The sequence below is a fragment of the Dermacentor andersoni genome, chromosome 8, assembly GCF_023375885.2.
Source record: "Dermacentor andersoni chromosome 8, qqDerAnde1_hic_scaffold, whole genome shotgun sequence".
Classification (NCBI taxonomy): Eukaryota; Metazoa; Arthropoda; class Arachnida; order Ixodida; family Ixodidae; genus Dermacentor; species Dermacentor andersoni.
Genome location: NC_092821.1, coordinates 104,892,653 through 104,917,769, shown reverse-complemented (window position 1 = coordinate 104,917,769; position 25,117 = coordinate 104,892,653). Strand labels below are relative to the sequence as shown.

The following is a 25,117-nucleotide window of genomic DNA, read 5'->3' as shown; positions in this document are numbered from 1 at the left end:
TCGCAACAAGACCTTGCGACACGCCCTTGACAAATGTTGCGTACCTAATTGTAGTGCACGCGATACATTCGCAGTCGTCAACGCACAGCGTTAACACTCCTTCAGATACTTTTTTTTAAGAAATAGTTATCAAAAAATGAAACAAAAGCTGCCGTTACCGAATTTGTATAAGCATCCGACTAGAAATTCTATGCTGTACACGAAGTTACGCGGAGCTGGAAAGCCAACGTGAACGCCTAAAGAGCACTGCCTTGCTATGCGTGCATTCACTCTGCGAAAGGTCGTCTGCTGCGCTCGAGCAACGTAGGCGGCGCCATGGTCGAGGAGGGAGCGTGAAAGAGAGGAGAAACGAGGAGGAGTGAACGCGGAGGAGGAGAGTGGCACTACTTTACGAAGTTTCAGGGGCTTTAGAATAGTGACCTTTCTCCTCTCCCGGCCTCTCCTTCTCCTGGTCTCCTCGCCGCTCGCTCTCTCAGTTCGGTCATGGCTTGGTCATAGAATAAAGAACCATGGCTTGGTCGTTTCCTCCAAGGCGCGGCGGCTTCGCCCATAGAGTTACGCAACGTATTAAAAATTGTTGCTGGGTGTTTGTCACGGTGCGGCATTATTCGATTCGGCGAAGCACCGATCAACGGGCGCCAAAGGAAACCGACGAGCAAAACGGTTAGTGCCGGCCGCTCGGGCGTAACATCGCCGCACCGCACGCGGGCGGTTTTGACCTAATTTACCACCTAAACACAGCGCCAATTACTATATTCTTCTTAGCTGGGGTGTAAGTTTTCGACAGCGGTGTAATTGTGGACAGAATTACGCCGCTGCCGAAAATCTGCACCAGCAGCGAAGCAGATTAAAGTAGGTTACTGCAATTTTAGCTCTGTGTTTGTCTGATTGAGCTCTACAACACCAGGCGGCTGCACCGCTACGACCGCTCACGATTACGCCCCCGACCATCCGGTAATCCGCCCAAACCGCCCCGGTTTGCCGGAATAGCGGACACGCTAAAAGTCTCTATTGTCTTTTGGTCGTCGGCGCGGCCTTGATGCCGACAGCTTTTTGTAGGAACCCCTGTGTATTCTCTGCACCGCGCGGCGCATTGAGAAGCTTACTAAGAAGGCGGGGGTGCGAATGCTCCGAATTATGGTGTGTCTGTGCGATCATGTTTCCACGAAGTGCTGACAGTGTATGTGGAGTCTGTGCAATCCCGCTTCCACGAATTGCCGCCAGTGTATGTGTGCCGACAGCGCCGTATGGCTAACTGCCGCACTTTCTGCCATGTTTATGAACGGACAATGGAGGCCCGGCACGGACTCAGGGGTGTGCGCGTGTGGTGCAATACGAGTGCACGAACTCTATCAGCAGGGGAAAGCACCCGTTCCCTCGCCCCTAATTAAAAGGGGCGCGGCGAAGGCCTTGGTGTAGTGCAGTGATTTGGGCTTCTTGGTATGACATCATGACGCGCCGGGAGTGTCGTCGAGCACCTACAGCGCGCTGCTTGTCAGTCCTTCGTAATAGCATCCCAAGCGAGCTTTGCTTGGCGTACTTCCGGCGGAAGGCCGCCTCACATGAAACGCCCGGAAACAAGCCTCTCGGTTTCCTCGACTTCATAAGAGGGGAGGTTGAGAGCAGAGAGAGAGAGCCCAGAGTGCATTGGGCCAGGTGCACCAGGACGCCGCTTGCAAACAGAAAGATCCGGTCAAAGGGGTCGTTCATCCTCTAAACCCATCGGCATCTGTTCCCACCGTAGCCGACGGTGAGGCGCAATGCGCATTTTGTGGTGCAGAGGGACACCAGCCAGGGCACGAAGTGTGTCGCTACCGTACCCATAGAAAAGAAGGAGGTGATATCAAGGAGAGGCGCTGTTACAAGATTTTTTTACGAGTGAAGCGACATATTAGGTCGGTTGAGTAAAACTCGTGCATATCTGCATCGTGCTGAAACCGAAGTAATACCTGGTGCTCACAGGGAACCACACAGAAATGTCCAGGCCGGACTGTCCGTATCCCTGCTGCTCGAAGCACTTTTGATCGTGCATCCTTTGAAAAGGAAGTAGCGCGAAATAAAAATGATATAAAAAAAGGACACGGACGGAGACCGTGACATTTGCCCCTGGAAACAGTCACGTCAGACGGCGGGCATCCGACGCACAGGAGGTGGTAGACCACTGATCCACTGATGAACCACAAGCGACCACGCGACACACTTGTGCCACTGAACCACACCAGTCTTCAAGAAATAAGACAGGATGTGGAAGAACACTTGTTTATTCACACTGCGCACTACAAAAAGCTGTTCAAGTTAAACGGAGTGAGGGTAACGGCTCGAACTTGACTGCACACATCGGTCGTCTTAGCACATACGTATATGGCGGGTCGGAGGTCGCTCTCCGCACAGCTGAAACTTCGTGCAACGCTCGACACTTTCATCACGCGCACCAAAGTTAAGCGCTAAAGATAAACAAGCATCCTAAAAGATTGTCACTTCAAGGTGAAAACAGCAGGTAATCCTCGACTGACGCGACAAAGCTTCCTCCAGTTACCTATACTCTTTTCTTCGGACTACCGCATTTACTGGACTTGTTGCCTTAGATCGCACGGAAACCCCTGAAAAGGAGCAAAATCGACCGTAGTTTCATTGTTTTTGTTAGCTAGTCCGCATGTGCTCTATATTTTTACGATAACAATGTATCGTCCCCCTCACACAATACTCCAATTAGGAGCCCGCGAGGAACACGCAAATAAAAAAATAAAATATAACCATTTTTTTCTTTCTCCCTCTATCTCTATCTTCATGAAAAGTATAGTAGCCCTAAGTGTATCTATAGTATAACCCCGAAGCCCCAAAGCGGCATTCCAAAGGAGCTCGGAGCACTTCGTTCCAAAACGTCGCCGCCAACAACCAATGCAGACGTTATACATATTGAACACTAGATGCAAAGGGAATGCTGAATGAGTAAATCAGTTTTGCGAAAATCCTCAAGGCGGAAGGTTTCACCCCAAAGGGAGTACGTACTACACTGGCGTCTCTTATCGAATAGTAACTCCATGTGCGATTATATTTTACTCCCATTTTCGAGAGGTCTACTCTCTTCAATGAATGGTGTCTAACATGCACGCATTTAATTGTACCAGACTCCAACTTGGGGTGTACAAACCTCTACAAAAGCTCAGTTCTATAGAAAGCCAGAAGGTAAAGAAAAGTTTCGTAAAAAAGTGTACCCGTGACTCCCATTGAAGGAGTAAGTGACTGGCCCCTCATTTAACTCCTAATTTCCGAGAGTTCTTGTATGCTCCCCGATAGAGTACATGCGTTTACTCTACATAATTCTGCGCAGTGCCGAAGAACATACTCCGTTTGGGGAGTAAAAATAGCCCCGGAAAATGTAATTAGAAAGGGAAGGCCAGTGACCTCCGCGTGTAGAGGAACCCGTACTCATTTTGGGCAAATCTGTCTCATGCTAGTGAGACTGAGAACGTTCGTGTCAAAGCCTTGGCAGTAAAAAGCGGCATACGTCTCCCCTTCTATATATATATATATATATATATATGGGCAGCTGTTTCTATAGCTGTACGCTTTAGCTAACGAATGATAGTGGTAAAATCATGGCCGCAGATATTGTTTTGATTGATTCATGTTATAAGCTCACTTTTCTGTTTGTATATAAATGACGCTTAGCCCCTCCCCTCCCTATTTAATTATGTTTCTAGCCAAACTGTATAGTAATTGACATCGTTTAAGGCGGTTTAAACGATTTTTCCGCGACAAGTGGTGCGAATTCGGCGATTTGGTAAATTTGCATGGTGACGGATGTACAGCGCGAAGAAGGTCGAGTGACTCTTAGAAAAGAAATGGACGTAACCAGCAATGTGTTTTCCGCGTCCACCACAACTGCTAAACACTTTGATAGCACTAATATCCTTGCATGCTTGTATTCGCAAGCGAAAACGGCTAAGGGCCGAGATAGTACATTTTTTTAAGAACTCGTGCATTGTGACCGAGTAGAATGGCTTTATTACAGCGAATCTGTTAGCCTCTAGTTTGTCGGGATTTTTCGCGGCGTCGTCCTCATGGAAAAAAGAAACCTTCCGCGATTGAAGCGAAAAGTACATACATTCTTTGGCATCACGCATACGACATACGGTACAGCGGTCATTTCACCAAAGAACAAGCAAAAAACAAACATCCAAACCGTATAATTGACGAGGCGTTACAGCTAAAAATGCGAAGCACGTAGCGCTCGCTGCATACGTTTCCCGGTGAAGGTTACCGTTGCGGAAGCTGCCGCGGCGACGGCAGCTTGAGACGCGGGGAGTGACGTCATTAGCCTTTCGTATATAGAAGAACCGGCATAGCAAATGATTTCATTGTTGCAGCACTGCTATGGGTAGGCGACGCATAGTTTGGACTCCCGAGGAGCAGCGTGAGTACGAGGAGTGGCAGAGGGGAAAAGAAACGGCAATACGACCAGCGGCGGCGTGCTGTCAAAATCGTCTTTAGTCCAATTACTACCATTACTCTAAATTACACTCACCACTGTTACTCTAAAGCAATAAAGCACTGCGTACCCTCCTCAGAAGTTGTAATGGTAGTTTTCAACAGCTTTGCTGTACATCCGCTTTGGCAAGACCGGGATGGCGAGTCAATTTTCTCTTCCTTAGCTTTACAGATTAAAAATTTCGTATGTCTGTATACAAGACATTTGCTACACGCTGACGTAGCGCGAAGCTCGAAACTGCTGACGGGACAGATTGACGCTGTACGTACGCGAACCCGAGTTTCCCTTCACGTAACTACGAGCTTTTGAAAACACGTTCGCGAAACAACGCTATTCTACATGTCCTACACTGCTCGTTCAGAGCGATAATACTGACCAGGCGTGCCCCCCCCCTTTCTTTTTGTTTTCTTTGTGGGGAACACTAAGTTGAAACACTAATATTAGCTAATGTGGAGGTCGAGTATATCGGCGTGTACTTCCCGGCTTTTAAAACACCGAGCCTTCTTTCGCGTGCACTGAGTGGACTCGCTGCTGCTCATACCGCAAGCAACGAAATGAAAACCAAAACACTCCGCGAAAGCGTACTTTCTTCTTTTTTTTTCCCGGAGAGCACTTCCACTTTCAGCACAGAGTGAACCTTCTGTTCATCTATGTATTGCACTAGATCGTTGTACGAGCAGTGTTCATCAACAGATAACGCGAAACAATATAGGCACTTCTCGGCAGTGAAGAAGAAAGGAAGAGGCACGACAGAATGGGGGCCCCGCAGTGCTTACCGCGGAACAAACTTCTCGTGGAACGAGGCGCGCACATCGATGCAAAGGCACTACAAAGGCGAAAGGAAAGGCACTTGAAAAAAAAAAGAGTATTGGTGCTCACTGTACGTATACGCCACATGCACGGGCGACAAACCGGTGTGACACTGACTTGAAATGTTACATCATCATCGTCATCGCCATCACCACCAACATCAGGCTTTTTCCACAGCTAGGAGGAAAACCCTCTCCTATCGCTATATCCTTCTTTTTTTTTTCTTAACTCCATACCGTGCCTGTAAACTTCCTCATCTATCCACATCGTCTAATTCTCCATACACGCCCTCGACAACATGCACCCTTTCCTTCGGCAACCATTCTGTTTTTGTCGTGCGCCGCCACTTATCTGTATCCACGAATTGCGAACACTTGCCGATACACACTGCTTTTCTCTTGATCTCAATTGCAACATCAGCCACCCGCGTCTTGCTTTCTCCGCCTCATTGCCATCTTCGTGTACCTTAATGTTACGCCTTATCACTTTTCTGTCCCATAGCTTGTTGCTATGTGCCAGCCGTTTATTCAGTTCTACCAACGGTCAGATGCCCGTCGGCATATTGTGAACACAACTTCGGCTGTAGTCCTACCCAAGCTCAGCGCTATTTACGAGAACGGTCGGCTCAAGCTTTAGAGATTTCTGTCAGGACGGCCACTGCGGTTACAGGCACTTGATGCTTTGTACATTTGGGACGCTATTCACTTGGCTACAGGCAGAGAATTTAGAGCTCTTGTTATGTAGTATTATATATAGTATATGTAGCAACACCCGACTCTTGTGAAAATTGTTAGGTTGATTTCTGCGCACTGCATCCTTGCCTTAATATGTGGTGACCAACGAAACTTTTTAACACGACGGTTGTCGGTGCGTCACCTGCACTGTTCTTGCTCTCGCAGGAACATTACGTACAACATGGTCGGAAAGAATGCACGAACGCGAACGCGCATTGCTCGAAAAAAAAATTATCACAATTTTAACGATTTTACCGACATACGCTTGCATTGCGAAAAAGCCAGCTCGGTAGTTCTACAAATGTTTTGTGTGGTGGGAATAAACAACCACCGCGCCTTATACCTTCTTTAAGAAGTGGAAAGATTTAGCTACAAAAAAAATCACGCCTACAAATATATACGAGCAATACGCTACACACTTGCCCTAAACAGTCTTAGTCTCAAATATTTGTACGCCGCGCAAGGGCGAAAACTAACCCCGGTGTACAAAGGTGCTATACCCGAAACAAGCCTGACTATGACATCCTCACAAGCGCTGAAGGATAGCCACAGCGCCAATCTTCATCTACCATAAGTGTACGCCATAGGGCGAGGCGCCTAAAGTATGCATAGCCTAATCTACACTAAAAAATAAACTATCGCCGAAGGCACATCAGTGGTATAATGAAGTCGTATGAGCATCACAAGCCACGCACATACACTTAAGACAGTGGATGGGTCGTATGCCTTTGTGTATGCCTTTGTCTATGCACTCCACATAACAGACTTCGCCTAACGCACTGTAGCTCATAGCATCAAGGACCACCAAGACTGCATAGATGAGATGGCGTAAGTGTCGTTGTCAACCTTCCACGTGGTTAACCACTGCCGTCACGCCTAACACACTCTAGCTCATAGCCTCAAGGACCAGCAAGACTGCATAGATGAGATGGCGTAAGTGTTGAAGTTAACCTTCCACGTGGTTAACCACTGCCGTAACGCCTAACACACTCTAGCTCATAGCCTCAAGGGCCACCAAGACTGCATAGATGAGATGGCTAAATGTTGAAGTTAACCTTCCGCAACGGTTAGCCACTGCCCTAACCCTGACGGAATGACTCGCGCGACACATTAGTCCCGGCGCTAAGCTGCAGGTGGCGATAATCGACCTTCAAAACCAGACGACGTCGCGAGAAGCTGAACATCGGCACCAGTGATAAGCCGTTAACGCTGCCCGATTATCGCAGGCGCTAATCGTCAGCAATACCTGGTGACGCGATAACTTTCGAAAGACTCTGGTGATATTCATTTTGAGTTTGAGCATATACACACCGTCGGCTCACCGAGGCAGGAGAGAGAGGAGAGACAAATTCTGTAGGCGTCAGAAGATTGTGGGACGCGAGTTTCGTGAACAAAAAAAATAAACAAAATATTCCCGTACGGTTTCATTTTTTTTTTTTCATGCAGCCACTAAATTGCCGTAGCATTGAGCTGGTGGTCACGTGTTCCCGCCGAGGCTGAAAATCTAAATTCCGGGCGGTGTGTCCAAGGTTGCCGAATTATCTTTCGATTATCTTCCGAGCTCCCACGTCCCGTAAACTTTTGACGCCGGCTGTATACGGTTTCGTGGGTGGTACAGTGATAATATTCTGCGACCGAGATCACGGGATCGCGTGTAGCTGGGCATACAGGCAAAGCACTCTGCATGATCTACAAGAGCACTCTCGCGGTAGATTTAGCCGATGCACTTCCTGATCCCGCTCGCGCGTCGTCTGCTAAAGTCTTCTGGCGGACCACGTAAGTCAGTGCGCATGCGCGTGACACGGTGCACAATTGAGATTCCATAATTCTATAATTTTCAGGTGCTGAGCATTATAGCGACGGTAGTAGACGACGCGCGAACACGATAGTTATGGATGGCGTCTACTAAGTCTAACAACCCCGAAAGTGCGCCAGCCGCTCGCCAGAGGGCTTTATATGCCACTCACGGACACCTTGCACACATTACATAGGCGTCACAAAAACTGATGTACATAGAATCAAATAAAACGATATAATGACAAGGGCAAATCCTGTAGCTAATGTAACGCTCAAATATAGGCACGGCAGCTGATAAAGTCGCACAGTGATCTAGAAATCTGAATGGCCCTGTAAGCTCTGTTGAAAACTTACGGCGTTTGCACTTTTGTTCGCAACAGGCTGTACGAACAACTGCGCTAAAGACGGCACACGGAGACACACAAACAGGACCAAGTCCAATCCCGCTCATGCCTCTTACATGGCGGCTATACGGTATACTGCGCGAGAAACAGGCTCTCAAAAGACTTCCGGTTCCCCTGCAGCTGTCAGTATAGATGACTGTCGACCACCAGAACAAAATAACGCAGTCACGGTTCCTTCAACAGGCCAGTACAAATGTCCCAGCTTCTTTCCCGCAACCTGCGGCACACTGCAGCCACGCTGTATACACAGAGGCCAAACATTCAAGCACACTCGCGAACAACTTTCTGTGACAGTGAAGGGCAAGCTAAAAGGGGCGGAGATTCTGCACATGTATCACTGCGCCAAGTAGTCCGGCCGCGTCCGATAGCACTTCCTGTTTCGCGAAGGAGATACGGAATCAGCGTAGCCTTACTACCTGCGACGGTTTCACGTTTGCCAAAACGCTGAATATCAAAGCGGGGAAAAAAATTAAATTCAATTTTAACACCAAGGGGTGTATTTTATGTCCTACTATAAGTTCTGAACAGAAACGAGATGTTTCTGTTCCCTGTTCTCCAGTTTAAGCAACCGCAAAACGAGACTGTGGGACTACACTCAGGAGCGCTGTCACCCGCTTCGCTTCCGTAGCTTCTCTTTCGCTGCCACAGAAAGTTATCCGCGAGTATTCCAACTCAAGCCCCCTCACGTCAGCGCCAGAGAGGCGACCTTCACTTCGCCGAAACTGAGTAGAGCACACAACGAGGCTACACGTATCGCTTGGAGCGCGTCAACATGCGGTCGGTACAGGCACTTTTTTTTTCCTTCGTGGCGACGACGAACGTTACCCATTAACGAAGTAACAGTTCGGTCGAAGAAAGGCATTGCGCGGTACATGTGCGTCTTTTGATTGACGCCCGGACGACTAGAGGCACGATAACAAACTGTCGGTCGTTTCCTTGCGGCGGACATGACGTCGTTCCATTGCGAGGTTCTTTTTTGGTCACATGCTGTGACGTCACGTCCGGGCGAGCGATCAGCTTGACGTCAGCGGTAGTGACGTCAATCCTCCAGACGGTCGTCGCTTAGGCGTCCTCCTTATGCGTCTTAATGGTCTGCGTATGTGAGAGAGCATAGAGACGGGCACTTGCAAAAAACAGAACTGTTGCAGTTCGTTATAGGCTTGGACGCTAATACCGTGTGTCCCAGCTAACGTTAGCCAACCTGTTTAAATAAAAACAACTATTTAAAAAAACACAGTGCACAATACGAATATAAGACCTAGGTGCTCGTCCGTCAGAGGACTGACTGCCGAACGTCCTAGGTATTATAATCATATTTTGCACCGTTTTCTTTTGTCTTCTTTTTTTCTTCTTTTAACAGCTTGGCTGACATTAGCTGGCATACCTTACATATACACATTAGCATAAATCCAAGAGCTGAAGTTTGGGATGCGAACAACCAAGACCTCTCGAGACTGCGAGCATAGAGTCGTATAGACAATGAACTTTAAGTTCTGTGTGAAAAAAAGATTATAGCGATAAATCGAGAGCCGGCCTGTAGCCGCCCATTGTGCTTGCAGCGGTACTTATCCAAACAAGACCGAGGTTCGCAGGAAGCTCTAGAGCCGAAGTGATCATCACTGGGCGAACAAGGAATGTCACAAACTGGATCGATCGAGCCAATGTATAAAACATACTGAACAATATTCTGGGGTTTTACGTGCCAGAACTACGATCATGTGAGGCAAGCCGTACTAGGGAACTCCGGATTAATTTCGACCATCCGTCGTTCTTCAGCGGGTACCTAAATATAGTTATCCGAGCGTTTCTCCATTTGTACCCTTTCGGGGGAAAATGTGGCCACCGTGTCCTAGGGATCGAACCCGCGACCTATAGAACTTAGCAGTACAACGCCGTAGCGACTAAGCTACCGGACCGGGTGGAACCAATGTCTCAAAACAGGGAATTCGCTTTCGTCAGGGCAACAACTGCCTTGTTGCCGCCCCGACGAAAACAAGTCCACTTGTTGAAACGTGGGCACATATTCGGAGACATCGCTCGTTCGAAGAACTGTTGATCGACGCAGCGGTACTGTTGTTCGCTGGTCGAACTTTAGACCAAACGGTCGCGCAGTTTTAAACTACGGAAGTCTGGGGAAACATGGCCTAATTTTGCGCAGGTGTAAATGGAGTTGCTTACCTTTTACGCCCACCGTTGATTAATACAATCTTCATTGACATACTAAACAACTATCTCCTGTCGGGCTTTCACAGTCTTCGATAAACACTAAGCAAAGCTTCGCACAAAAAATAATAATAAGCTCCCTGGGCGTGCAGCCAACACGGGGTGTTTGTTCAGCTCACAACCTTCTAACAGCACGGCAGCCGGTTTCTTACCACGCAAGATGACAGCCCGTCTTTGTGAATACTTCGGGAGAGTCATAGGAGAGTCAAAGGAGAGTCAAAGGAGAGTCATAGCATCAGTGCCTCCCTTTTTGACGACCTTCTTTTAAGGGGTGTAGCTCCAACAGCTCCTTCCGCGTCTTTTGCGCGAACATCTCTTCCAGAGTTGTGATAAAGCAATAGTTCGTATACATATGGAGTATATATGCTCTATAGGGAAAGCGGGCGCGCGCGCATTGCGTATAGAGGCTCACCATGCGCTTCATGATGCAGAGGATGTTGACCCACGCGAACGAGCAGATGCCGACGGTCACGACGCGCAAGTGGGGCGGCACCAGGAAGAAGTTGAAGCACTGCGCTGGGATCCAGAAGCAGCAACTCAGCTGCAAGAAGAGAGGACATTTGGATATGCGCATGACCGCGCTTCAACCGGGTGTTTCAGCGAACACTTTCAAGCATTTTTTTTTTCAAAGGTTGCCTGTGACAGATGGCACAATTCTAGTTCACGAGCTGCTCTACTCGAGGAGGCGGGCATTACTTGCACGAAAAGTTGAAATGCCATAATCGACTGATTAACTAATTCAGTTTTTTAGCTAATTACCTCATGGTTCATCTTGCAATTTACAAACTCTAGCCACGGAGTGCGCAGGGCGACATCTCAGGGCGACATCAGTGTCGGGATATTAATTTTCGATATTTGCGGGGAAATATGCATGCTCCAAGCCCGAACAATGTAGTGAACTCGATGAGAATTCCAACGTACGACCTTCAGATGACAAGCCCGGTGTTCTACCTCTGCTCCGCGCCACCACTACCTTCGGAAATATATATTACTTATAACAAGTTTATTCAAAGCGAAATTCCATTGCACTTGACCTTGAAGTCAAAGCGAGATAACAAGCGCACGCGCGGTCTGTTTAAGAGTGGACCGAAGTGTACGTGCGCGTATAAGTGGCTGCAGGTACTATGACGCAGTTGCATACCTTGTACGTTGGTACGAACTTGGCCTTAAGTTCCGCGAAGATGTCTTCCTTGCCCTCCATCGCGCTCATGGCTGCACAGAGACCGAAAGCAGGGACGATTAGCGATCAGGGAGCACAACCTGTAATGAACTATATTGTTTAATGCGTGAGCATTAGGAGTGTCAAAGTCGAAAAAAGTGTACGTATGTGAAGCGTGCGCAGCCGATGATATATATATATATATATATATATATATATATGTGTGTGTGTGTGTGTGTGTGTGTGTGTGTGTGTGTGTGTGTGTGTGTGTGTGTGTGTGTGTGTGTGTGTGTGTGTGTTGTGTGTGTGTGTGTGTGTGGGTGGGTGGGTGGGTGTGGGTGTTTATTTATTTCGATCATGACACCTTACACGCCCCATGAGGAGCATTGAGTAAGGGGGGCCATGATGAGCATGAGTAAGCACTGATTATATATATATATATATATATATATATATATATATATATATATATCAAACCAGGTCTTATGTTCTTGACTGAATTATTCCTCAGAATTGTGAGTAGGGCAGTCCGCAAATAAACGTCACGAAACATAACATTACAGCGTACGGCTGTTATCTCAAATCTTATCAGACTATAATTGTCATAAGAAAGTGCAAAAACAGTCTCACTGCTCAAACCTGAAAGTGGTGTAATTTTACTGACTGGCGCACAGGATCGTCATTACGGGGCAGCGTATAGTGGCGCGCGCGCGATCCTGTTATGTACAGGGCCCCTATAGACACACGGCGGCGTGTCAGAGCCTCTTAAAGATGCCAGAAATTTTCGTGCACCCCCGTTATATGTCCCGTCCGCGTTAGCCGGACCTGCGTATATATAGTTAGAACACCGTCCGAGAAGTCCACGAGCAAAGCTAAACCCTTGCAGGGCGAAACTGCCAAACTTGTATTATTACGATAGCAAATATTGCGAGACGTTTGATGCGTATTCCCGTCGTCGCAATCTCGATAGGGTCCTCCAGAGACGGGAAAGTATACAGTGCGTCCGGCTGCAACAAAAAAAAAAAAAAAAGAGGGAAGTGACGAAGTGAACGCACGGTGAACGCTGCGCCCGATTGGCTCCGTGCCAGGACAGCGTTCTGCGTCCCGCGACGCTGCACGATATAGCGTTCCTGCTGAGCTGTATGCTCTGGTCTTGAGCAATGAACTTTCGCGTGCAACGTTCCGCCTGCGTTTGGCTATTTAGCTGAAGTCGTACGTGCCTGTTATTAGAGCTTCTTTTTTTTTTTTTTGAAAACTAAAACAACGCGTTAAGAGGAAGCTTTAGCTCGGGCACGCCTATTTAAATACATGTAAAATAAGAATTCGTTTTGATCGGCAACCACTGCACCGAATTTGACGAGGTTTGTTGCATTTAAAAGAAAAAACGTAAAATCTAGTGACTGCTGGTTTCGAAGTTTCGATTTAGATCGTCAAGTTTTTATTAAAAATTAACAAAAATTTAAAATTTTCAAGAACGAAACTATAAAATTTACATCTCTAACACAGCAACAAGAAATTATAATACAATTCTGTGAATTGAATCTAATAGCACATCTAAAGCGGACAAAATTGGTATGTTACACATGAATCTAAAGAAATTCAGTAATATGGAAACACAGCTTTTGCAGAACCCTTGTTACACTACGTAACAAATTCACGTAAGATATAAAATCTCATACCGAATTTGCCCGCTTTCAATTATCTAATGCATGCCGTTTACACAACCGCTATATCTGTTCTTGATGCAAAGCTCTGAATTTGTAAACTTCGTGCTTCTATATTTTTCAAGCATACGAATTTTTGACTCTTTTTAACAAAATACAGGACTTAAATAGAAATTTCGCTTCCGACAGTCACTAGAATTTAACTTTCTCTCCCAAATGAAATCAACTTGATTAAAATCAGGGAGTTAGGCCCGAGCTCAAAGCTTCCTCTTTACTAAGCACGATATTTATTTAGGCGCTGTGCCACATTATGACAAGAGAGATAATTTAATTGAAAGAAGGCAGAGAGGTCGGCCTGAGCTAAGGCGCTCTAGCCTGCTACTCTGCACAGGGGGAGGGGAAACGGGGACATAAAGGTGTGATGAGGGATGATGATGACATAGGAAGAGGGATGCGCAAAGGTGAAAGCAAGTTCAACACTCTGATGATAAACATTCACAAATGTCATCCATGAAGCCACCACATTATGACAAATTCAGTATAAAAGGAAGGAGGTTGTACAGAGTGTTATGAGTATGAATCCGTCTGCCTCTAAATGTTACAGTGTCATATCTGTGACTTCCTACTTGAAAAGAAAAGCAAGTTTCCGGCTTGTTTTCTTAATTCCCTTGTGTCTCTATCATACTGCTCGTATTCATAATCATATATGGTACTATAATATGTACAAAAATTATCACGTTCCTATAGTGAGAGAAACTAGGCGCAAGTGGCAGTGCAGCTAACCAGAAGACAAACTTCCGTTTTGCTACCCTACACTGGGGACGTGATCAAGGTAGGCAGAAACGCATATGATCATATAGAGTTAGAGTACGGGGCCTGTTATTTTTATAGGAATGTATAGCGTTTACCGCGTCTCCCAGCTAACGTTAACATCGCCCAGCTAACGTTCAACTAAAGAAAAAAAAAGACTTTTAGAACACGGTGCGGGATACAATTATAACACCTATGGTGTTCGGTCGTCAGCGCTCTGAAGGCCGCACACCATGGGTCTTAAAATTCTATCCTACCCCCGTGTTCTTTTATCATTTTTCTTCGTTAGACAGACTGCCTAATGTTAGCTGGGGCACCCTATATAACACACGATGAAAACCACTGAAGGGAGCTTCTCCTCACTATGACTGCCATTGAGGAGAAGCCACCTCTGACGAATAGCTGCTAGGCAGCTACGCACTCATGCACGGACAGCTTTTGAGCTGCGTCCAAAGAACCGTACATGTGCTTGCCTGCATGTGGAATAAATTGCAATCATCACTGCAGACGCGGCCGGTCACATTTTGTACGGTGTGCATCGCACGTAACTTGTACCCAGCTTTCGAAAAAGAAACGTTGATTCCTACACGGATGTGGTACTGACTGCAAACGACTCGCAGTCATTCAGGGCCGGTCCCGGTTCGTTAATGCTGTAATCAGCCTAGTCAGACAACTGCATGTGATAGCTAGTATGAAATTTCAGGTACTATAGTCAGATGATTCACATTCAGGCACATAAGCCTAACCTGTGATGTACACCAGCGTGCACAAGATCACGCAAATACCAAGAAGCGTTGTTTACTTGCGTGTGATCTTTCTATGTTTTCTTTTGTCGTTGGCTCTTTTGTATCCGTGTGCCCATGCTTCCTGAGATGATAAAAAAAATATAGTCAACTAATCAGACTATCCTTTCGGCGCTACATTGTGAATCTTCATTACGTATATGCCTCATTCACCACTACGTCTCTAATTACGTGCCATGTAGTGCCGATATGTGCCGGGAACCAGCTAGTCCAGGATTGATGTCCTCGCTCGTAGTTTGAGTCCGCCCTTCTGCCTGGAATGCATTTTCAGCAAAAGATATCTACAGGCACGATATCGTGCCTGTAGAGTCCGTCGTGATCACTTACTTCGCTTTTTTTTAATGCGTTAGCATTCTCAGGGTACTTCACTCACTTTCTGGAGGCTATCGTGTGTACCTAACAATTTTTCCCCGCCTACCTAGGTTTTACTGGGTAGTCCGCGATCGAATGGGTACCGCATCGGGCTGCTGTGCTAGGGAACAGGGTTCGAAACCAACCATCGGACTACTGTGGGTCGCGGAGTATGTGGCAATGTGTACATACGCGTGCTGCTCTTCGACGAACCTCTTTCACGCCGACATGGGTCATTGCAGATGGGTATAGGCACCGGTGTTCGAAGAAACTCTCGGAGCACTCAGTCTGTGCTGGTCTTCACTGAACCTTTGTTCTTCTTTTTTATGCGAACTTTGGTCACTTCGTATGTGCCAGTAGGTGTCTGCCGTTCTTCAATGAACGTCTGTCACACCGGCTTGGGTAACTATATAGCTATTCGCCACTGGGAATGTGTCGCTCTGCAATGACCCACGTCAGAACGGTTCCACAAGGATAGCAACCCGAAACATTTGCGGACTACGCTACAAAATGTATCGGGCGTATGCCGCTTTTTCAATGAACGCTTTCCACGCCAATGCTTTAGCGAGCAGTGCTATGAATGCATTCCGTATACGTGCCGTTCTTCGATGAATTTCTTGCCAAGTCGGGTTATACTCGATATGCGCCACTGAGAAGCGACAAGCGACGGAACAAAGGTAAGCGTTCGCAGGCACCACCGCGCCGGGCTTCTGGTCTCGGAGGCCACGCGCAGGCTTCGCGGTGGTGGCGCTAGATGGCGCCACGTGTTCTCGGAGAAACGCGAACGAGGAGTGGCGCTCCAGTACTCGCCTCACACACAACGCGTTTCGACGGCGGCGGTACGTTGTGTCGCTATGTTGTTTCAATGCTAAACGCATTGCCGTCTACAGTCATCGTGAGGTGGGCTCTGCCGCGTTCTTTTTTCTGTCGTGTAACTTTACCTAACTAGGCATAATTACATAACTATAGGCGCGTCGCAAAAACATAACTCGACATCGTTGAGATGACGTGGATACGGTATCGATCCCATCTGCTCGTATCGACTAGCCAATTCTCATTTAACCTGTGCCCGAGCAACGTGAAACGCCCTGCATAATCACGACAGTATGCATCGTATGCATCAAAGATGTAACGACTGGCGCCTCTCAAGTTGCGCCACTATTCTTACCAAAACATTAGGCGATTCAACCCCACACCTGTAAGCGTCGAATAATTTTCTACCGAAATCCTATTGCATTAACCAGCCTTCTGATCGGGGTCCTTCAAAGATTCTTGCTACATACACGCATTGAGTCGCATTTTCGGTGAGCCAAAGCGCCGGGCCATGATCATGTCTGTTCTAAGCCCAGTGTTCTGCATTGAAATTACGTTGACTTTGTGTTTAAATTATATGGGCTATCATAAGCAAGCGCGTGTCTCCTTTACTACCGGCTCAATGTTAGCGCGAGGGCCACCACTGAAAGCCCCGGCGCTGTCACCGTTCTAGCGTCTAAAGTTTAATCACGTGACATCGCTTCTACGGGGTAAGAGCGCGCGCGCGCGGCGTGAGAAAAAGAAAAGTCATTGTATCACGCGATTGATTACTGTTTTCATTGTCTGCAAAACTGTGTCCCTCATCGCTGAATCGTACTGCCGATTAGCAGCACAGAAATATTGCTCGGGGTCTTCCATGGACGGATTTACTGCGAAAGCTAATGCGCGGGCACTCGAGGCGCTCTACAGTGCCGTCGGCGTCGGCGCCGTCGTGCTGTCACGGTATCGATGGCGCATGCGCGGCCCGGCGCGTATAGAGAGTCGAGTATCCAGAGAACGCCCGCTGCGCGTTCGGCTGCAAAAACAAAATAATAAAGCGACCACGCATGAGTGGACGCGCCGCGCCCTCACGCTTCGCTCAACCAGCTCTTATTAAATTATGGAGTTTTACGTGCCAAGACCACTTTCTGATTATGAGGTACGCCGGAAATGTTGACCACCTGGGGTTCTTTAACGTGCACCTAAATCTAAGCACACGGGTGTTCTCGCATTTTGCCCCCATCGAAATGCGGCCGCCGTCGCCGGGATTCGATCCCGCGACCTCATGCTCAGAAGCCCCACACCATAGCCACTGAGCAACCGCGGCGGATTCAATCGGCTCTTTGCCGAAGCCGGCGCAGCGTCGTGGCCTTTCGCTGCTGGCACGAGCACTCTGCACACAATCGTTATAGGGTTCCCGCTGAACACGCTGTGCGCACGCCGCACCACGGTGGTTCACACGTACACCGGTCCGAGCGGAACTGACAGTAAAATGCCAAGCTTGAATGCGTACCTAATCCTTTTCAATGGACGCGGACAGACACGCGGGCTGTTTTTCAGCCGAACATATAATCTCCAGCACAAGCGACGCCGCTGCCGGCGTTCCACGTGGTCGCACTGTAAAATAATTTGCACCGTTAAAAGTGACAAGGGGGGTGTAGATGTGTCTATAACTCACAGCCTTACACCCAACGACGGGGTGCTAAGGGTGTCAGTTACAGTCCAATTTGCACCTTCATTCACGTTTAAAGGGTGTAAATTAATTTACAGCGCGCGGCCGCGTCTTGGGACGCCCGGTATCAGTAAGGGTGCTGTTCCTGCCGCACAGATAGCGGTTCTTTCGCATGTGGCGTTGGGGCCTCCGCGTGACACCGCGCGGTGGCGCAGCTCGAGCGCGACGCTAACTGTCGCTTAATTCGTGGCAGTTTGGAAGCGCAAACACAGGCAGCGAAGAAGAACGAGACACAACAGCGCTCCCTATGTCTCGGTCTTCTTCGTCGTGCGTGTTTGAGCTTCCACAACCACGGATCTATACCAAGTGGCCCGGCCATCTATTCTCCTATCGCTAAATTCATTGCTTCGCCTTCGGATTGAAATTGCATTTTTCTTTTGTACTCTCACAATGGGCGTGGGGCGATCACCTGACCACGTTCAGAGACCTCACCCAACACTACAGACTCCAAAGACGCACATTCCCGCCACCACACGACAAGTTAAACAGGAATGAGGCCGTAACGTTACGCTTGCTCCAGACACACACCTACCCTAGCCCCGCGGTCCTACATCACTGCTACCCGGGTTTATATCCAACAGATGCCTGTAAAGCTTGCGGACAGCGAGCAACACTGCGACACATGCTCTGGGAATGTGCCGGCAACCACGGTAATGGGACCACATCCGTTCGCGACGCGTCCGTATAATCGCGGCCGTTACCACAGTACGGGAAGCCTCGAGCTCGCTTCTTCCCGACGCCGCCCCGGCTGCGGGGGCCGCCGGGGACCTTCTCCATCGGCGTCGCCGCCGCTGGGAGGCGGCTCTCAAAAGTTCAGAGTTGGTAGACCAGCTCTGGGCCGTCCGGCAAGCCAAAGATGCCGCCCGAGTCCAAGGACTTCGAGCCGCCACCTGAGGCCACCACAACGAAACTGCCGGATCATTCATTAATAAAGTTTTTTTTTTCTCTCTCTCTACTCTCATCTCGGAATATATCCAGCCAAGGCCCGAGATATTATTTTTACTGTTTTGGTCGGATTGTTCGTTTATAATGCAATACAAGTCCTGTTCTACGCAAAAAAAAAAAAAAAAATGTTTACGTTTGAGGCCGCTGTTATCGCTGGCGAGAGAAGGCGTTCCCAGTGGTATATCTTAAATTTCGCAGTATTTACTCTTTTTTATTAGATCGCGGAAAAAGGGTCCACGAGAGACCTACGTTGCTTTAAATGATGCTATTGGTCATCGCTCGACATCCTCCACAACTATCGCGTTAACGCCGTGTCTCGTTAGGTAAGTTCATCAAACGTTAGCTAATCAAACATAATTAACCATTTATTTTGGCGAAGTGAAAGAATAACACTCGCGACTGGCGTGAATAACGCCTATCCAGATACTGCGTCCGCCGTTTACGTAAAGCCTTTCGATATTTTATTTTATGTTATTTTAATTCTTGGATCCACCAGTATAGTTGGGGACCAATTCAGCTTCGGCTACCGTGCTTTCTAATTTAACCTGCGCTAGTAAGCCAGACATCTTGCTCAAATTGGCGCTGGAGAAACGCCCGATAGTCTCACGCTATGCATGAATCACGGGATCGATGGAGGGTTGCCTTCACTGTATACAGCATACAGGGCCGTCGGTTCCTCGTTTTGCATATATGCGGAAATGCACGCCCCGGCAGATCGAGCGGAACACGTGATGGTTTGCTCGCCCGCGATTGCTCGGCAGTTGCCCAACAGGAAGTATCAGCAGGCAGCCGCCGACGAGACGGTTGTTCTCTGTTTCAGATGTCGGTTGTCGCGGAGTGGGGCGAGAATATATACCCAATTCGAAAAGAGAAATTGCGGGAAACCGGGCTTTTCTTTAAAGTGGAGTTTCACTGTACAACTGCTTTAACTCCTCGATGGAGATGCAGCACGAATTACGACGACAAAAGCCGACAAAGTTGACACGTTATGCGCCGTTATGGATTGCGCCAATGAAATCGCGAGCATGGGGCTTTTTCGCACAAGACTCGCGTAAACAATGCGAATATTTCAACGCGAACAGTTAAACTATAGGACGACCACTGTGGATGCTTCGGCACGTTGGTTCAAATTTCTTTTGAGTTCTGATGTTCTAGCACGAGTGTGGATAATTGCAAAGTGCGTTGTCTCTCTTGTTTTTAGTTTGTGCGTGTGTGTGTGGTAGAGGCTTAAATTTTTCTTTCAAATAAAACAACATTATTTTTCGGGTTACTTCTGCGGCTGACTCATAATAATCGTAAACTCTGCGTGTTCATTTGGGATGGTTGTTTTACATATCATGAAACAGCAGCATTTTCAACAGGGCTGCGCACAGGAAACAGCGCCCAGTGTTGTGTTTCTTTTATGTCCCCTGTATAGGCTTGTTCAAAATCTCGCTGTTCGACTAAGTCAAAGTAACTTCATCAGTTGATGCATGTTCGAGGAAGTGAAGTGGGGGCCGGCTTTGCTTTTTCTTTTTGCCATCCACGAATAGACAGTCTTATCTCCAATTAATAGCAAGAAATCGGCCCTGGTGAACAATCGCGTTACAAGAATTCTAAAATACCAGAACTGTATTGCAGGAATACTATATATGTGTGGCTTCAATGCTGCACATACGCGTATTACAAGAATCAGCTTTGAATTCGGTATAATTAAATTGTCGCTTGTAATATGTCACTAAAATTATTTATGTCCGTCTCGCCATAGCCCAGCGCGTTGCAAATGCAGAATTGCGTTACGTGCGACGAGCAATATTTTTTTTTTTTTTGGCAGCGAAGCTTTCTTATATCTGCTCGGAATGTTAAAAACAAATAAAGAAGCGACGATGTTAAGACTCACAGATTCCCAGCTCCGCATTCACAAAACGTTCACAAAGAGCGCTTTACCCAGCCAATTATGATGCTAGACCTATATAAATAGCGAAGCCTGCCAGTCAATACAAAATAGCACTTAAGAACTGAAGATTTCTTGAATTCGTCCTCCATTATAACGTGCGGTATTCCGCTAGCTAGCTACGCAGTTTTCGAAATGCGATCGTCATATGTACCTACTTTACAAGCTGTCTATACTTTCGACTAAAAAACAAGAAAATACATCACTCGCATAGTAGAAAGACAGGATCCGGCTCCTTACACCCCTATTATGTTTATACTGACTCGCAAGCAGCCTATACACAGCCTGTCGCTCAGGGGGAGCAGACTATGCCGTTCTCAAGACCATTCGTACTGAAGTCCGTCGCCTGTGAAGGGAAGGCTACACCACAATTGTCAAATTGATTCCTGCACATGAACGAATCACTGGAAACGAAAAGGCGCGCCGCGCGCGCTGCAGCTCTTTCCGCAACCTTTGCCTGGACCCACTGTCGTTTCCGCTTCCTGGGCGCATGCCGCCTTTACACACCCGACGTCGCCCCCTATAGATAGGGCCGAGAAAGGTCACGGCGCACAGTGCTATACGGCCGCAATGTTCTCCAGCTTTTGGCCAACCCTGAGAAACTATATCGCCGCCCACCCAGCACATTTCGCAAGATAGAGGCGGTTCCTCTTCGCCGAGCCTAGACCGGCCAGCTTTTGTCACCAGCAAGGCTACACCTCGTCAACCCGCACTCATATAGCCGAGCCCTAAGTGCCCGGCATGCCCGGCCAGAGGTACGGCCGAACATCTGTGGAGCTGCTCTGCCTTTGACACGGTCCTAGAAAGGACAGTACACTCCCTGGGCGGGAACCGACCTGGCACCCTGCAAGAGTGGCTCGACCCGCCATCGCACATCAGGCCCAAGAATTCACTCCAGCTTTGGAATGCTTTTTTGGACTTCAGGGAAAATGAAGGGCCTGGCCGCCTCTTTGCGGAACCAACCTCGGGACCACTCCACCTCGAGGAAGAAGAGAGCACCGGTCCCTGCCGCAGGGCTTTGCCTATTAAATGCAGAAATAAAGACATTTAAAAAAGAGAGAAAAGAAGCAGCATAAAACCAACCATAGTATCGGGATAGTTTAACTGATTCTCTTCTAATTCCTTTCTTCCTCGTGCTTCGTCAGTGGACCACTTGAGAAGCACCCCAAGTGGCGTCATGTTCAATGCCGGGGGTGGGGGGGGGGGTGAATTTCTTCAGTGTCGTAGAGAAGCTGTCGGGACGTTGATGGCACCCGTGCCAGAACAACGGCAGAACCGACGTTCGAGATGCGAACGAACGCACTGCTTCTCGCCGCACTGGTCCTCCAACATGGCGGCTAGTACGACCTCAGCGCAAGCCACGTCATCAACACGGTCGGCACTTCGCGAGTGGTGGATGACAGGAATACAATGAAATATAACCGACCGAGCGCGAAAGGAATCTTTACATTATACAGTCCCCGGGAGTCGAAATCTACAGTTGTCAAATCTTTGAGCAGCGATTAGAGGGCGCGAACATACTATAACGGATCGCAAACCGAACCGGTCACTCGCTTTCGCGTGATTGCGTCAGAATCGCGTTTTTGAGTATGCGCGACAGCGTAATTTTGATCTACAGAGCTGCAATCCCGTGCCTCGGCAACTTGTTCAACCACTGTCGATACCTTTCATGTTGCATCAACATCCTAACGATGAAACGCGGCAGCTATTTATGGTTAATGATAAATTTCCTACTAAAATTACAGAGGAAACTCCAGCGCTTCAGTCATCCAGCTATACCATGGGAATTGTGGATTAGTATATACACGGTGTTTATTTTCCCCAGCTGCACCAAATTTTTAAGAATTCACTGTGGCAGATACACAATTCTAACCATTGATCTAAATTGCTCGATAAGGTGGCCATTGCTTCGCACTAGAAATCAAATTACGTAATTAAATAATTAACATAATTACCTTAAGGTGCATATTTCAATCGACAAATTGTAGCTGGTGAGTATGCAAGGCATATCTACTTGGAACGAATTCTCAGAACTACGCCCAGTTGCGAGATATTAATTTTCAACGTGTCCGACGAAATGCATCTGCCTTCCAGTCACTAGTGTGCTTCAATGCATAGAACAGCGTGTTCTTTAAAATGTAAGTGCAAGAACAGTGCATTTTTACCTTTTACCATTTTACCATTTTTACCAAGAACAGCGCATTTAACGCAAGTTTGACGTCGCAGTTCTGGAAACCAGTGCCAGCCTCAAAATTCGTTCGAAGTGGATATGCCTTGCAAACTCACTGGCTACAATTAGCGGCACAGTCGACTGCCGTTAATTCGGCCTTGCGCGATCGCGAGACTTGGCCAAATTATCCGAAAAGTTTACTTAACAAATTATGGCAAAATTAACGATGTCGAATAATTTCTTTACTGCTGGGTTTAGTCCGCAATGTCTTTTTGCTTCGTGTGACCGCCAACGACAGTGTCGTCGCCAGAAAATGGCCCACAGACCTCAACACTGTCGTCGGCGCTGACAAAATTCTCAAAATGGTCAAAACAGTATCGTCGTCAACTCACTTTCTTGTTTTCAATGTTTTAGTAACCGTTGTATGCGCACGAAGGGGCACCAGTAGGAGTCCGTAAGATCGAATTAACCGAGCAGCATGCTTTCGCGCTCGAACTTTTCTGTTTTTCTTGCCTGGCAATGCACTGTTACTCTCCAGAACTTTACAATGTATTCGGATTAAGCGAATAGTCGAATTAACCGAAATCGGATTAACCGGGGTCGGCCGCATACCCCAATCTCACTAAGCTTACTGCGGACTACGGGTGTGTTGCCCCACTTGCTAGCTTCAGTTATCCTTTCATCCCCGTAAACGGTGCGCCAATACAGAGTGGCTACTGGCTACTGTTTTAGCTAGTACGTATGTATGTTTTCCCGTTTACGGAATACCAATGGCGTGCAAGTGAGCAACCGCGCTTGTGACGCCGTCTTCTGGTGCAGCGTTTAACCACAGCGCGCACACAGATATTAAGGCAATGGCTAGCCATATATAATACTTAGCTGCTGGCTTAGTGTCGACAACGAGATAATAATTAATGTATAGTGCTTCTTTATATCTTCCTTCTACTTGAAAACTCGTGCAACTCAAAAAGTGTTTCTAACATGTAGTTGAGCATCTCGCCACGAGATGTCGCTACCAGGGCCACTGATTCCGCCCACGAGTCACGTGTTCCCTATTTCCGTAAACAATATTACGCATGCAAACAAGCTAGAACACGCTAGCTCTATAGCTCCTCCGTATTACCATTTACAAAATACCGCAACACCGAAGGTGTGTGGGTGGCAGCAGCAGCGCTTGTAGGGACATCTTGTGGCAATTTGTTCAACTACAACGCGTTAGAAACTCCTACTTTTTTTTGGGTTACACGAGTTTTCGCGTCGAAGAAAGGCTACGCCCTTGCAGAGACGTTCACTCTAGCAGTTAAGTAGGAAATTCTTGGTCGTGGCAATAATATCTCTGCACGTGCTTTAGTTGAATCGAGTTCTACAAAGACAACAAGGCTGCGCAGATTTCAAAAAACGGAGCGTGTGTATTGCCGAAGAACTTAAAGGGTCGATTCGACTGACGTTAAGTTTTGTGAACCGAGAAAGGATGCGGCAGGGTGCGAAAAAAAAATGCATCGTATGTCGCTTCACTTTTTTCATCCATTGCCGTTCTGCTGGTGACAGTACGAGGTCGTTTTAGGTTCGATTCCCGCAGCCGCGTTCCAGTGGGAGTAGAATGGAAACTCCTATACCGAGCTTTGGGTGCAATTTAAGGAACACCACGTGGTCCAAAATAGTCCGGAACCCCCTCCACTATGCTACAGTGTACTAGATATTCTAGTACACTGTAACTATGCGGCGTCTTTCATATGCCCAGTGTAGTGCGGCAACGTTAAGTACCTGAATACATCGATCATCAGATCCTGCAGTTTCTTGTCCTGTTTTTCTTTTTCGCTCTGTTTAACTGCGAACACGGCAATTTCAGTGTTGCGGTCAAGTGCTGCGCTGCAAATTAGCCAGAGGAGATGCATTGACACGGAATACTATGGTGAAACGGAAACGCCATTATAGTGACGAAACTTAACTATATTCAAGGTAACTGAAAGTGCACCCGGGGGTCTGTGACTGCGCGTTCTAAACATTTCACATCGTTTGGCACTAAGCTTACACCCTAAAGATAACTGTCATCAATATTGCGTACACTTATTTTATTCATGAATAAGCGCTCGCTACTTTCCTCTCGGGAACGTTGCACGGCACGCTGATACGCGCATGTCGTTTGTGGCATCGAAGTATACCGCGAGAGCCACGTAAAACACATGCAAATGCATGCAAAATAGATGACGAATTGTCGATCAACAAGAAAAGCCACAAAGAGTGCAAATTTATCGCAGGGTGTTGTCGTCGCTGCGAAGAAGCCATAGGGGTGCTTAA

The 25,117-nt window shown here is 47.5% G+C and overlaps 1 protein-coding gene across 2 annotated transcripts in view; it reads right to left on the bottom strand.

Moving 5' to 3' along the window:
- Positions 1-2,245: 2,245 nt before the first annotated feature.
- Positions 2,246-25,117, bottom strand: part of LOC126529261 (mpv17-like protein) — a 30,797-nt gene continuing 7,925 nt past the window's right edge. For both annotated transcript variants that reach the window (XM_050176869.3, XM_050176870.3), the window contains exons 2-4: positions 11,602-11,672; positions 10,873-11,001; positions 2,246-9,329 (exon numbers count right to left, since the gene is read on the bottom strand). In XM_050176869.3, coding sequence (XP_050032826.1) covers positions 9,300-9,329; positions 10,873-11,001; positions 11,602-11,672 — 230 coding nt within the window. In that variant the 3' untranslated portion in view covers positions 2,246-9,299. The remainder of the gene's footprint in view (positions 9,330-10,872; positions 11,002-11,601; positions 11,673-25,117) is intronic.